Source organism: Thunnus maccoyii, chromosome 15 (assembly GCF_910596095.1).
Source record: "Thunnus maccoyii chromosome 15, fThuMac1.1, whole genome shotgun sequence".
In the NCBI taxonomy this organism is placed as follows: Eukaryota; Metazoa; Chordata; class Actinopteri; order Scombriformes; family Scombridae; genus Thunnus; species Thunnus maccoyii.
In genome coordinates, this window is record NC_056547.1 from 29,882,349 (window position 1) to 29,897,943 (window position 15,595).

The 15,595-nt window shown below is 39.6% G+C and overlaps 1 protein-coding gene across 10 annotated transcripts in view; it reads left to right on the forward strand.

Annotated features, from left to right (window-relative positions):
- The window catches only part of epb41a (erythrocyte membrane protein band 4.1a), a 103,587-nt gene that overhangs the window by 42,235 nt on the left and 45,757 nt on the right, over positions 1-15,595 (forward strand). For all 10 annotated transcript variants that reach the window (XM_042435511.1, XM_042435512.1, XM_042435503.1 and 7 more), the window contains 5 exons: positions 42-129; positions 5,050-5,202; positions 5,325-5,422; positions 5,553-5,728; positions 14,923-15,170. In XM_042435511.1, coding sequence (XP_042291445.1) covers positions 42-129; positions 5,050-5,202; positions 5,325-5,422; positions 5,553-5,728; positions 14,923-15,170 — 763 coding nt within the window. The remainder of the gene's footprint in view (positions 1-41; positions 130-5,049; positions 5,203-5,324; positions 5,423-5,552; positions 5,729-14,922; positions 15,171-15,595) is intronic.

Genomic DNA, 15,595 nt, shown 5'->3' on the forward strand with positions numbered 1-15,595 from the left:
CACTGTCACAGTAGTTAAAGACTACTATGGTGTTCTGTCAGGTCGATGAGTCCAGCCCAAGCCGACCTGATGTTCCTGGAGAACGCCAAGAAGCTCTCCATGTATGGAGTGGATCTCCACCAGGCCAAGGTGAGCAGCAGCTACAGCTCAGCAGCTACTCTGCTCGTCATCTCCTCTTTATTGTTAAATGCTTGAAAACGTGCTTAGTGTAAGTCATCCTTACTCCCATTACTTCCTTAGTTTATTGTGAATACAGTTCCAAATATCCTTCATGCAGCCTCCCAGAATTCAACAGAAACAACATAAATGTAAAAAAAAAAAAAAAAAAAGCCCTTCACATTACGCCTCTGACACCTCAGTGTGTTTTTAATTTCATGTATGTCAAGTATTTTTTATGTCATGTTATCTCATAAGTGTGCCTGCCTGGCCTGAACAACAGGAGGACATGTGACTTGTCAGGTTTTACAGCAGAAATCAGGTCAATCTGTTTGCATCACAGTGGAGATTTAATCCAAATATGGAAGAAGGGGCTTTCAGAGGAGTGTGCTGCCCCCCTGTGGGTGATGGTAAGCAGTACAAGACAGTTGCATCATAAAACAGTTGCTGCAGATATAAAAACAGGAGAGTGTAGTCTAACTTACAAGGATAATCATTAGCAGTAGTAGCTACAGAGACAGAGCGTAATTAAGTCCCACCACCCTGGAGAGCAAAACAATTCATTGCTTTCCACTGAATTTGTATTGAGTAAAGGTGCTTCCTTGTCACTTCTGTCTGCTAGTAAACAACAGAAAATGCTTAAAAGCTGCTTTGGATCTCTGTGAAAATGACTCATATACCTGGACATGCTGCTTGTCACAGAGAACACGCAGGTTGAAAGTCAAAACAGAACAGCTGTTTAAGTGAAAGGTATGCAGTGTTTATAATAGACATTTAAATCATAGAATAGCATACAGCTGAAAGGCTAACTGGAAAAAGAGGGGTGTGTAATTTTCTCAACTATGTTTACAAACTGTAGTTGCCATATCAGTTGTGAAGTGTCATGCCAGTCTGTTATGTGGCGGAGTTCGCTACACAGTTGTACTATCTTTACCTGTAGACATGATGTCAGCCCTTGCATTCATGTATTGCATCTTAGCATATACCATATAACAAGTTTCAGCATATGCTATAAACTACCTTTTCCTCTCTGGTAGACGTAAGGTGCTAAAATAATATTCGATGACATGCTGAAATCTAATGTTTTTAGCTAGCTACAGGCATTTTGTTAGCATTGCAACCCTTGGTTGCATATTATGGTAAATAGTAAGTGGACTGTACTCGTATAGCGCCTTTCTAGTCTTCTGACCACTCAAAGCACTTTTACACAACGTATCACATTCAACCATTCATACGCTGAATAGGTACAGGGGCTACCATGCAAGGTCCCAACCTGCCCATCAGAGGAAATCTTATCATTCACACAGCCATCAGGAGCAATTAGGGGTTAAGTATCTTGCCCAAGGACACATCGACATGCAGACTGGAGGAACTGGGAATCGAACCGCTGATCTTCCGATTAGTGGACAACCCTCTCTACCTCCTGAGCCACAGCCACCCCCATATTATGGTGCCAATTGTTTTCCCCTCCAGCGGGTGTAGTTTTCAGAGTATGATGCGTTATGCTCTGTTTCTATGTACAGTAATAGAGTAAACACTTCATACACATGGCATGTTCTCTCCACCATAAGGAAAACTTTGATAGTCTTAGAAGTCTAGAATAGCTTCTCAAATGTAACATTTGTTTGAATAAAATATATTATAATGTCATCATTCCTCAAGATAGTCTTCTGTTCAAGGAACTGTTGCAAATGCCTCTGAAATGCATTTACATTTATCACAACTTACAATAAATCTATAAGTATTGCATTGGACACTTCTTGGGATCGAAATTTGTTTGAAACTTTTATCAAATCCAATTTTAATGTTTGCAAGTAACAAAACTAAATGTTCTATTTATTATTATAAATCACAAAAAATTCAAAGATTCAATTCAGATGTGTAATAACCTTTTTTTGGATTTTAGTAACAGCCTGATTAATGCTAACAACCTGTAGATAGGATCTGAAAGTGAGAAGATAAGAAGATATGAAATGTTAAATGGTAAACTATGTATCTGATGTATTGAAGTGAGCCTCTGGATCCAAATATAGGAGGCTGCAATACAAAACTATATAGTTGATCAGCTTAAAATATTGACATGATTTGCACAAAACCAAAACAATGACTCAGGAAAAAAATGCCGGCTTTTGGTTCTGGTGCAGTTCACGTTCACACTGACTCATTACAAACAAACCAAGAGCTGTAAACCTTAGGTCACATGGACTGACAGGGAACTCATTCATTGGACAGTTTTGGTGATGTCATCCTTCATCACCAGTGCTACATGGACCTACAAATATAAATAACTGACTATCAGCATTATTAGTCTGTGAGTGGACCTTATATGTCATAGATAATGACAAACAGATAGAAACAGTATCAAAAAGAGGAGGAAGTTACTGTGTGGTCACTACATTTCACTGACTTTTGAAAAGGGGAAAGTGATAACACGCACAACACACCTTTTTATCATGTTACCGCATAAATACATTGCTTGATTGGGAGATCAGCTGACTGATTAAATAGTAGTTTATCCTTTGCAGTGGTGGAAGAAGTGTTCGGGTCCTTTACTTAAGTAAACTGTTACTTAAAGGACCAGTGTGTGAGATTTAGTGGCATCTAGCAGTGAGGTTGCAGATTGCAACCAACTAAATAGCCCTCCCCCTCCCCTTCTAAGCATGTAGAAGAACCTACGGTGGCCACAAAACCCGCGAAAAATGCAAAAGGCCCTCTCTAGGGTCAGTGTTTGGTTTGTCCATTCTGGGTTACTGTAGAAAGACGGCGGGTTCCATGGAAGAGGACCCGCTGTCTATGTAGATATAAAGTGCTCATTCTAAGGTAACGAAACACAACAATTCTTATTTTCAGGTAATTATACACTAATTAAACCCGGTCAGGTGATTATATACTAATTAGACCTGCTCTCTATGTAGATATAAAGTACTCATTTTAAGGTAACGAAAACACAATTCTTATTTTCAGGTGATTATACACTAATTAAAACATGATTATGAATATTATATTCCATTTCTGCCATGTCCATTCTGCTGGATAACACTAAATTCTACACACTGCACCTTTAAGTAAAAGTACAGAAGTATTATCAGCAAAATGTACTTAAGTATCAAAAGTAAAAGTACTCATTAGACTGAGTGGTTTCTGTTCTATAGTGTATTGTTGGTTTTAATCACTAACAAATACACAGAAATACAACAAATACATTGGCAGAGAAGATTTGGCAAATTTTTCATGGGTGCAACCCACATACTCAGCTCTGCTGCTCATCCCACAAATGCATGTTCCTAACAAATGTGGCAATTATGGCACTATTTAAAAGGGAAATAAACAGGCTTTCCAACGGTATAAGATTTATTGCTAAGAAGCATTGTTACAACAAAGAAATAATCCAAACACAAATTTCCTTACTTTTTGTGCTAAGTATATATATATATATAAAATCTCCCTCTCACCCCCCTCCCATGGGGGGTGGTGGTGTGTCTTCCTCAAGCTTGGGTCCTGGGAGTTTGAGGGTTATGACTATCATATATATATATATGTGTGTGTGTATATATATATATATATATATATATATATATATATATATATATATATATATATATATACAGACGGGTGACAAATTAATGGAAAAACTGGTACAGGTCTGAATGCTTGACCCCTATGGTGAGGGGATCGGGTAGCTCTGTTATGCTTTTGGGGGCATTTTGCTGGCATGGTTTGGGTCCACTTGTCCCCTTAGAGGGAAGGGTCACTGCAAATCAATACATTTTGATTTGTTGGATTGAACTGAATGATCACCTTTATCCTATGATGAAACATGTCTATCCTGATGGGAGTGGTCTCTTCCAGGATGACAATGCCCCATTTCACATGGCACGAGGGGTCACTGAATGGTTTGATGAGTATGAAAATGATGTGAATCATATGCTTTGGCCTTCACAGTCACCAGATCTCAATTGAACACCAGTGGGAGATTTTGGACTGATGTGTTAGACAGCGGTCTCCACCACCATCATCAAAACACCAAATGAGGGAATATTTTTTTGAAGAATGGTGTTCATCCCTCCAGAAGAGTTCCAGAGACTTGTAGAATCAATGCCAAGGCTAAGGAACACCATTCTTCAATTTAAACAAGAGTTATAACATTAAAATATATTATTTTATGTTAATCTGAAAAGTAACTAGTAACTAAAGCTGTCAAATAAATGTAGTGGAGTAGAAAGTACAATATTTCCCTCTGAAATGTAGTGGAGTGGAAGTATAAAGAAGCATTAAGTGGAAATACTCAAGTAAAGTACAAGTACCTCAAAATTGTACTTAAGTACAGTACTGGAGTAAATGCACTTAATTACATTCCACTACTGATCCTTTGTGAAGGCTCAATAGCCAGATGTACTGATCCAGCAAGAGAAAGTGATAAAGATGCTTTTCTGAAGAGGTGATGAGCAGTGATGCAGAGAAACAGGGCAGTGCCATATCCTGATGAGATGACACACATCTCTCTGCAATGAATGGGTGTTTCCCTTTAGACAGTGCTTTCCACCACTACTGTCTCATATCCTGATGAGATGACACACATCTATCTGCAATGAATGGGTGTTTCCCTTTAGACAGTGCTTTCCACCACCACTGTCAAAACCAAGTGAGGGAATACCTTTTAGAAGAATGCCTCCAGTAGAGCTGGAGAATCTATGACAAGCAGTACTGAAGGGGCTCTGGAAGCTTGTGGTGAAACATCTTACCAATTCACTTCCTTTCATTTGTCACCTATTTAAAATCTTTCTCTATCTTTGTTGTTAGTCAAGGGATGCCTCAAAGGGTATTGGCTTTCTAAAACCGGCAGATCTTGTTGACAGTTAATGCAATCTGTCTGTGTGTGGGTGTGTGTCTTAGGATCTGGATGGCGTTGACATCATGCTGGGGGTTTGCTCCAGTGGTCTGATGGTTTATAAAGACAAACTGAGGATCAACCGATTCCCCTGGCCCAAAGTCCTCAAGGTCTCATACAAACGCAGCAGCTTCTTCATCAAAATAAGACCATCTGAGGTACAGAGTGCTTTCAACAAATATTCATCCACCTGTGAAATCTGGTGTAAGGCACTGACCTTACTCTGACCTTGAATAAAACCATAAAGTGCATAAACTGGATTGTTTTCTTGATTCAAAAGGTGGAGCAGTATGAGAGCGCTATTGGTTTCAAATTACCCAATTACAAGGCAGCCAAGAAGCTGTGGAAAGTGTGTGTGGAACATCATACCTTCTTCAGGTAACACATTGTGATGTTAAAGTCCCCACTCATGTAACTGTGTATGACAGTGCAAGTTTTTCTAAATATGCTTGTGTGCTGTCTGACCCCAGGTCAGATTAGAGGATCAATAGATTTCCTTTGTGTGCAGGCTGACCTCCACTGAGATGGCCACCACTCCCAGGAAGTTCCTGGCGTTGGGCTCTAAGTTTCGCTACAGCGGTAGGACTCAGGCTCAGACCAGGCAGGCCAGCTCGCTGATCGACAGACCAGCTCCTCTGTTCCAGCGCTCCTCCAGCAAGAGGAACTCACACAGCCTGGATGGAGGTACAGTAGACTGTTCCACCTGCTGTTCATGCTGTAGACGTGTGTGTGTGTACTGGTCTCATCACAGCTTGTCAAAGCAATGCTCAATACAGTGCTGGTTATTGGGTTTTTGGCTTATGTACAGTACATATTAGAGCACTTGTATACTTAAGACAGCTGGATGTGCACATGTTTAGAAATTAACTGTACGCAAGATTAGGTTCAGACCATAGACTGTAAAAAATTATGGACATAGTCACCGTGATGTCACCCATTGGTTTGTGGACTGCTGTTTTGAAGCCTTGAATTTAGCAATTTGACCTTGAACTGTGATAATGCTATTGTTAATGCTGATTTTCGCTAGCGAAAAACAGGCCTACAACCATGAAAACGCTGAACACAAGACATTTTTAGATGACTAAAATGTTTCAATTAACTTTCATGAACTGAAAACACCCTGTGAAATAGAGACTGCTACACCTATACTCTAAAATCAATGTTGTCGCCTTGGTAGTGACTTGTCAATCACAAGGTAGCCATGCCAGAAGACTTGAAACTAGTGAGTGGGACCATAAACTCATTAGGAAAGTGTTTACTGGGGTCTTGTAGACTTACATACAATTGGACTTCTTTTTGCAACCAGTGGAGTCGCCCCCTGCTGGCCATTAGAAATAATGCAGGTTGAAGGCACTTCTGCATTGGCTTCAATTTTCAGGCCAGGAGCTACCTGCTTGTTTCAGACCTTTTCAGGTCTTCTTAATATAACACTTATATATATATGCTAAAAAAGTTATTGGTTATTGTATCCCTGCTCTGGCCATTAAGATCCCTTTGTAGCTCAACTGTACTGTAAGAAATGCCCCATAGTCCTTACTCTGTGTAAAGATCAAAAGCTAAGCCAAAGCTAATATGAGGTTTTGGCAGTCTGAGACTACCTCTACATTAAGCCAGCTAAATTCTAAAATGCTGCTTTTGTGCAAACACGACATGCATCCACAGCAGGAGTTTCAGCTTGTATCTGCAAATAGCCTGTTCACATTAAAATGCCCTAGCTGCAGAAATTACATTGCGTTTAACCTGACCCCAAGTTTACCTTAACCCCAACCACTTATCTCTGCTACGCCTAACCATAACCATAACCTAAGTCCTAACCCCAAATGTGGAGGTGGTGCTGCGGGAAACACAGTTTTAACAAGAGGGGACCGTTATTCAAGAGGGAACAGACTACCAGCAACTACCACCTTGTATCTCTCTGCCATAACCCAGCAATTAAACACTGTCTGTGGAAACAGGAGGATGGTGTTTTTTGGCCTCATTTTAGCTTCAGCTGAACTTTAGAAAACATTTTGACACTGAATGAGGACTGAGGATTTTGTTCTCAATCTCAAACCACGCATTTACACATATATAGCGAAAGAGGCTGAAGCTTGTGGGCATGTTTGTGTTAGACATGATTTAATATACTTTGCTGCAATTGGACATATTTTCTGATATTGCGTCCATATAAGGCAGTTCATTATTTGAAGGATGTGTTTCTATGTATCATTTAGTCAAATCCATGTGGCTCATTAACTACTACATTCCACTGTAGTGATCAGTTTGTTTGAAACACTTACACAAAGTTGAGTTTAGTAGAAACCACTCTGCTTTTATTCAGGAACAAGTGTGAATGATTGTCTACAGGTTGTGGCTGCTGTGTATTAGGGAACATTTGCAAAGTTCGGGCCACAGGGTGGCTTTTGAGTGTTTGAGTAGTGGTTGGGGATGGTAGCATTTTTCAGTCTGTATGAGTGAACAGACCATTACATTGGAGCTGTGCAAAAACGGCCACTATGAACAGGAGGAAGGATTAGATTGACCAAAAGCTCTTTCAGTGTAGGCCTATGTATAGTATGTGAGTATTGTATTAAGATTAAAAAACTTAAAAAAACAACTTTTGAACGATGGGGGCAGACTATAATCAAACCACAACCACCATGGTAGAAAGTTTAAGGCAGTGATGCAAGAGCAGCTTTTTCTGCTGTGATCTCAACATTATTTATGTACTGTGACATCCTCGCATATCACCACATTTACTTCCGTTTACACTGTGCATAATTTGGCTTTTATCTCTTCCCTAGTGGATATGCTTTTAAATGCTCCAATTACACACAGTAGGCAGACAGGTATATGATACTGCATTCATTGCTGCTGCTATTCTACTTGTGTGCATTGTTAAAATGGAGTATGTTTCAACATTTACCAGTTCTGTTCTTTCCTTCCTCTCCTTTTTGTCTTCACTCTTTGATCACACATTACTCTCTGCCTCACCACCCTGTCATCTGGGAGCGTTACGTAACTTGTGTACTTACTGTATAACATCTGTTTTTTTTATAAATTGTGCTGACGACACAGACCAGCCTTGGTAGATTAAGCTAAACCGCAGAACACATTTAGAAGCTTCTGTTGCTGTTAATATCTGCTTCCTTGTGCTTTTCCCATTCTTGCTCTCTTCATGTAGGCAGCTTTCTCTCCTTGGACATAGTTAGCTTAACAACAATGCTTAAGGGAAAGGATTCATTCGAAATCACCGACACTGTTAGCAGCTGTGTGAGGCTGTATTTAGGTACAGTGGTGCTTTGAGCTAAGTGCTAATGTCAGCATGCTAACATTCTCACAATGACAATGGTAATATGCTGATGTTTAGTAGGTAAGGTAATAAAGTACAAAGTACACCAGAGGCTGATGGGATAGTCATTGATTTGCAAGTATTTGGACATAAAGCAAAGTACTGGACAAAATTTTGATTTGATGATGGTACTGGATGAAAAGTTGGAAGATCGCCAAAGTTATAAGCGTCAAAGTTCAAGGTATGAGGCAACAGGACTGAGGATCCAACATACAAGGTGAGCGAGGAAGTTTGAAGGGAATTTACTAGAACTGACAGCCAAATATAGGCACTGAGAATCAGTCCAATCAGGCAACAAGTCCAGTCAGGCAAGGTCATAAAGGTCTAAACAACAGAACAGAAGACAGGAGCAGGTAACAGAATGGCTATAACACAGTGACAACATACTGTAGGCAACACAGATAATCTCACAGAGAACAAGTGTTTGTTGGTATATATTTACTGTACACAGAACTGGGTTGTTGAGGGACAGTTTCAGCTTGATGTGGGGGTGAAGAAAGGCAGGAAAGTCAGAGGGCACCTGGTGGATGGGTGGAGAATGTCAGGAACTAAATAGGTTACATAGAAGTGCAAGGCCCTGGGAATAGTGAGAATGTCTAAGGTTGAAGGCAGGGAGAGTGAGCAGTTCATCCCACTGGTAGTGCTAGGTAAAAAAGTCAGGAAGTCCATGAATATCTGCAAAAGGATTTCATGGCAATCTATCAATCCATATTTACTGAAATGTTTCAGTCTGGACCAAGGTGTCAGACTGACCATCTGATTGACATTGCCATGCTAGAGCTATATCACTGATATTGTTCTGTCTGTCCAGTTGTCCACTTTGGTCAAAAGTACTGGCTTGATAACTAAATAATTTGGCATCACCACAGGATGTTTTGGGTGACCTCTCAACTAGGTGTTGTAGACAAGATATCACATAATCTGTTTAATCTAATCTCATAATTGCCTTGGAATTTAATAAGTGCATTCATGCACTCAAGCAGACGGACATTCCTCTGGTGCCACCCTCAGAAAAAACATTACATTTTACACCCACTACTGATTATTGCAGAGGCGTAATAAAACGTCATACTCACTAAGGTCCAGTGGTGATTCTGGAGACTTTAAGTATTGTTTTTCTGTTGGATGTCACTGAGTGCAGATGTAGCATTGCACTGCTGCCCATCAGCTCAGGCAGGGCTCACTCTCAATGGACGGCCACTTGCTACCTTTGATTTCAGCTGAGATTACCAACAAATATATTTAGAATTGTAGACAATCTGGTGAGTCTTGATAGGTGCTTACAAGCAGTCCCCACCTCAACACTTACAGGACAGAAATGAATTTAACTCAGATATTATGTTAAAAGACTGACAGTGCTGTTTTATTATGAGATTAATGAAACACAGAGGTTTTCACTCAAGCTTGTCTTAAAGTGATAAATCCTCTTCCCCTGAGACTCCCTACCAGTGTCAACTCTCCTGAGATGTCATCTGTCTTCCTGCCAGCCAGGCTGCTGAATCAAGCTGCTCTCTCTCCCAGACACACAGTCACCATGTGAAAGACTGAGCTAGGAGATGGTAACTGGAGGTGATGGAGGGTGAATACCAGGTCTGAAGCAATGTCTACACTGGACACTATTTAGACATGAGTTTTAAGGGCCTCAGTATGCTTCTTACAAAGTATCCAAGGAGGACTGAATCGAGGGCAACTGGACTTGGTTGAAGAAACTTGAAGACGTTTCGCCTCTCATCCAAGGGGCTTCTTCAGCATTGTAGATACCTACAATGCTGTCCTTTCATCCCTTCTCAGGAGACTTTTTTTCCCCTTTATTTAGTGCAAGACATGTGATTAACAAAAATTGAGTGCAGGATAAGTGATTAACATGAAAACACATATGACATGGGACAGTACAAACAGGACAGGCAAAGAGGACCAGACAGTAACCCCATAAAAACAGAAACATGAAAAATAGATAAATAAAACAACAGCAACAACAATAATAATAATAATGACATGTAATGTTAATATGTAATCATAATAATAATTCCAGGTTATATCAAAATCAGTGGTTTGTTTTTCAATGGAGGCAGATAATTTTTCCATTGATATGTATGTGATTAGCAAAATTTTCCAGAGTGAAAAATTTCCAATTCATGAGGATAGTTTTCTTAGCGATGATTAGGGGTATGGAGACTATTCTACTGGATGTGTTCTTTAGGTTGGTGTTAGGTATGCCTCCTAATAAGCAGAGTGGAGTGGATAGTGGGATGTGGCAGCCCAAGAGAAGAGAGAGGTTGTCACTGATGTCTTGCTAGAATTGTTTAATTGGTGTACAGTCCCATGTGGCATATATGTAGCTGTCTGTGGTGTTTTGTGTGCAGTGTGGACAAATTTCAGAATCTAAAAAGCCCATTTTAAACATCCTTTTCCCATGTAGTGTACTCTATGAATAATCTTGTATGAGTTGGATGTTTGTGTTGGTGTTATATAGAGAATATGTTTTTGCAGATTTGGGTCCAGAAGTCGGCACCGGGGATGATCTGTAGGTCTTGTTCCCATTTATTTGAGGGGATGAATATTGTTAGGTTGGACATGGAAATTATCTTGCAGATTTTGGATAGTAGTTTTAGTAGTGATGTTGATCAGGTCTGATGTTACTGGGGGAATATCTGAGTTAAGTGATTTTATATTGATTTTGGTTTGAATAGAAGATTTGATCTGGAAATATTCTAAAAAGTGCATTTGTGAATGTATTAGAGTTGGTGGACAATGAAGTAATGGAGAAAATTTGGTGCTTCCTTGACATCCTTGAGTTTTGGATTGTTGTAGAGTTGTTAGTTTGATTCTGGGTGTCTTGTTTTACCAGTAGAATTTTGAGATGATGGAGTCTAGGGATTTGAACCAGGAGGGTGGGGGCTTGATGGGGATCATAGAAAATAGGTAGTTTATCATGGGTAGCATGGTCATTTTGATTGTAGCAATTCTGTCAATGAGGGATTGGTAGAAATTGGTTGAACTTGAGATTGACTAGCTCTGACAGCCTAGGGGAAATGTTGATTCTTAAATATGTGATATTACCAGTGCGCAGAGGGAGAGCTGGTGTTTGGACTGCCACATCCCAGCTATTAGGGCTGAGTGGGAGAAATTGTGAATTTAGATCAGTTATGAAGTCTGAGAATTTAGAGAAGGTGTTTATGGTTTTGGGTAGGATTTTGTAGGTAGAGTAGAATGTCGTCTGCATAAAGGCTGACCTTATGGTGTGCATTTTTTGTTTGGATTCCTTTATTTGTTTCTGATTTTTGAAATTGTTTCTCAAGTGGGTTTGTTTGGTCCTCAGTAAGTTGTGGTAAATCAATATTGCTTAGGAATGTGTCAATATATTCTTGGCTTGATTAATGTATTGATGAGCATAGATTGGTATAAAAATCTTGAAAGGTCTTATGTATTTCCTCAGGTGACTGCACAATCTTCCCTGCTGAATTCATAATCATTGAGATTGTTGTTTTCTCTTAGTTTTGCTGAATTTGGTTGGCCAAATATTTTCAAGATTTATTACTGTATTCAAAATTTTCACGTCTGAGTCTGTGTAGGAGGTACTGAGTGTTTTTATTTGTGGGTTATTTGCACTGATGTTCTCTAGTTCTTTAATCTTTTGTTCTAAGTACATTTCCTGTCCGTTGTCTTTCTTCTTCTTGTGTGTGGGATATGATATGATTTTTCCTCTTTATATCACTTTCCCTGTTTCCCAAAGTAATGATGGTGCTATTTCCAGAAACAGAATTCTAAAACACAACACAATTTCTAAAACAATAAGCTTAAGGCAAAGCTATCTAGCTAACCCCAGAGGTCAACAGACAACCCCCAGATAGAAACAAGTTCCAGATTTCAACTAGCCTGGGAGTAGGATTTCTTATACCACAGTATCACAGTGACATTAGCATCAAATCACATTGAATCGAGAACAAACACTGACTCCTTAGTTTGAAACACAGATGATATAAATAATAAGTACTCTAATAGTAAATAAATGTTATTTTCTCATTTCAAGTAAAATATGAGCTGCTTTTAATAATAAAATACATAACAGAGAGCTTTTGTAAAAATGTGCATCCTAAAATAAAGTGGATCGATCATATTGGGCCTTCAGTTTAGATTTTAGTGGAATTATTTGCTCAAAAGATTTGTGCTTTGTCTCATAGTGGTCCTTTACGTTTCCACAGTCTCGGAACATATGAGACATACTGGTTTTGAACTGCCTGTGGGAAGAATGAAAATATAAGAGTCTGTCCATTCTTAATTAAAAGCTCTGTTTTTGCTGTCTACTTTTCTCCATTTTAGAGCATGCTATGTGAAATTACTTTTCTAAGACTTGCTTATTTCTCCGACTATGTGTGCATCTCACTCACAGACTCCAGTCAAATGCACAGATTTGATTGCTTGAGTAGCCTCACATAAAATGATTTACAACGCATGAAATTGGTCTGTGAGTTTCCTGGGCCGCTAAACCAGTGCCGTAAAGGCTACAAAAGCTGTGCCAGTTAAAACAGAAACACTACATCAAAAGTTAATAATTCTCAATAATTTATTGATTATAATGAGTATAATGAGCTTGAACTCAACACTGCCCTTCCTTGGGTCCTCAGCAATACACCCACCAAATGTGAAGTCAGATGAACAGTTGCTGAGGAAAGTGAAGAACAGGCAGACATACAGACAGACAGAGACTCCTTCCTTTACAGTTAGATACTTCCACGCAGCTCAACAGGGAAACACTGTCCAAGGAAACGCAAAGAGGCAATTTGGTGCTAAAAAGACTCTAAATGTGGCAGATATCCACTTGATGTGACTAACTCAGACTGCTGAAGCCTCATATAAGCTTCACATCAACTTTTAAATTAATTTTTGTTCGGAATGAGGTCTAAGAATTTTGGCCCCTATTACTACATTTGAAGGGGATCTGTTAAAAGCCAGTATGAACAGGGGGAATGATTACAGGAAACCTGAGGAAAACCTCTTTCAGTGTTCATATGTGTATAAGTGTACAGTATTTTCTTTGGACGCTCCTCTTCTGTTATATCCCCAAATAATATAACAGTAATGTGCTTGGACTATTCAACCTCTATTTAAACCTTCACATGTTAATGGCGAAATTATTTTCACATAGACACCAAATCCCACATTAGAAGAGGTTAACATATCAAAAAAGTGTAACCTCTTTACCGAATATTCCAGACGCTCTTTGAACCAAGAGCAACTAAATGAATCTTTCATCACCAGTGTCACTGTCAAAAGTGAACTGGGCACAGACAGCAGCAGTTCTGTGTCTTTTGTGTCTTTTTAGTATTGACGCAATGAACCACACAAACACAGATGACAGTGCACACATTCAGACAGTCGCTCCTCGGAGTGTTGCACTCAGCTGTTCACAAGAAAAGTGACAGAAACAGAAATGGGACTATCCAACACATAGGGTCAATGTTGATGAATTAATCTAATCGAATAAAGTTTTAAATGTTCAATGAGTATTGCAAATGAAAACATATGTATTGCTGAACCTATGAATGCTAATTCAGCCCTTAAACAACATGTCAGCGCAAACTTCTCTCCAGGTATATACACATACAGAGTTTGTATGGCGGTTTAATACTCAGTTCACAGGAGACGTAAATGTGGTAGATATCCACTTGATATGACTAACTCAGACTGCTGAAGCCTCATAGAAGCTTCAGATAAACTTTTAAATGTATTTTTTCACAAAATGACTGTGTGGACACTTTTTTCCCCCATCATTTACATTGAAAGAACATTTGAAGGGGATCTTTTAATAGCCAGTATGGACAGGAGGAATGATTACAGCGAGGAAAACCTCTTTCACTGTTCATATGGACACCTGACTGTTGTTTTAAGACACACTTGAAAAATTGTGAACCTGTCCTTTAACTTCCTGCTTTTTTTTTATTACATATAGTTTGACTTATGCGAATATGTGTGTGTGCCAGTATGTGTATGTAACTGCACATGAGCAGTAGATTGGACTGCTGTTGCTGGTCCTCCAGAGGTTGAGGTCAGATGTGTGTGCTGTCAATGCATCATTAACAAACTCACAGAGCTGGTTAAAAAGGCCAGCTTGGACAACCTTGATCATTTATCATCCCTCCCATCATCAAGTCAGTTCTTTGAATTTAGAAAGGCTTTCTGACTTTGGACATAGTTACACAGGGAGATAACAATGCTGTATTTTCAGCAGGAAGTCAAGCAGTTTGTTAGTGAGTGTTGTCGCCAGGGTTGTGCCAATTCTGTTTATGATCTTCATGGACAAAATCTCTTGCTGTATCTAGATGGTGGAGAGTGTTCAGTAAGGTGACCTCAGGATTGGATCTCTGCCTTTTGTAGATAATTTGGTTCTGCTAGTTCTGATGTCTTAGTATATCAGTGCACTGTTGGTTTGCCTCTGCACATGAGTTTGTTGACAATGAGAAAAATATAGAAAATCACCAGCCTTATCCTTTAACACATTTTTCATTGCTAAAATGAAGCCATTGTCTCTTCCCTCTGTCTCCTCCAGCCATGGCGTCCACCCCTGACAACAAATCTACTCGTCCGGTCAGCGCCCCAGTCATGTCGCCGGTGTCTCCCGGGGAGGCAACCCCGTCCCCGCTGCTACCTAACCTGCCACGCACTGACTGCCATGATGGCTACACACCTAGGGGTCGCCGCTCAGCAGACAGGAAGGCAGAGGTAAAGGCGGCGAGTCGGTCAGCAGAGTCCACCAAGAGCCACAGCCCCAAACCAGAGTCCACTCCAGAAATCAAGGTAGTGGAATCACTCCTATACATCACAAAGTTGGGCTTTTCACTGTTTTTAATCAAACAAAAGTAGGGAAATGTGAAGGCACTTAACATCAGACATCCCGGACAAAGCCAGAGAGAAGATGTGGAATATAGTGAGTTTTTGACGTTTTGGTTGACTATTTGACCACTAGTCACTCACTTATTAATTGAGCGATGAAATCATATCATTATCCTGCTAGAGGCATATTTATTTAGCAGAGTGCCATACATTTACTGTAAATTAAAATTTTAAGGACCATTCACTTATTCACCATCTTTCTGAGAATGAGATGAGAAGATTAATCATGGCGATTGTGTAGCGCCACTACAGACAAGGCACAAATCTTTTGAGCAAACATAGCGTGAGCAGCACGCATAATTACTGGTAACAACTTGGTTTGGTGTAAA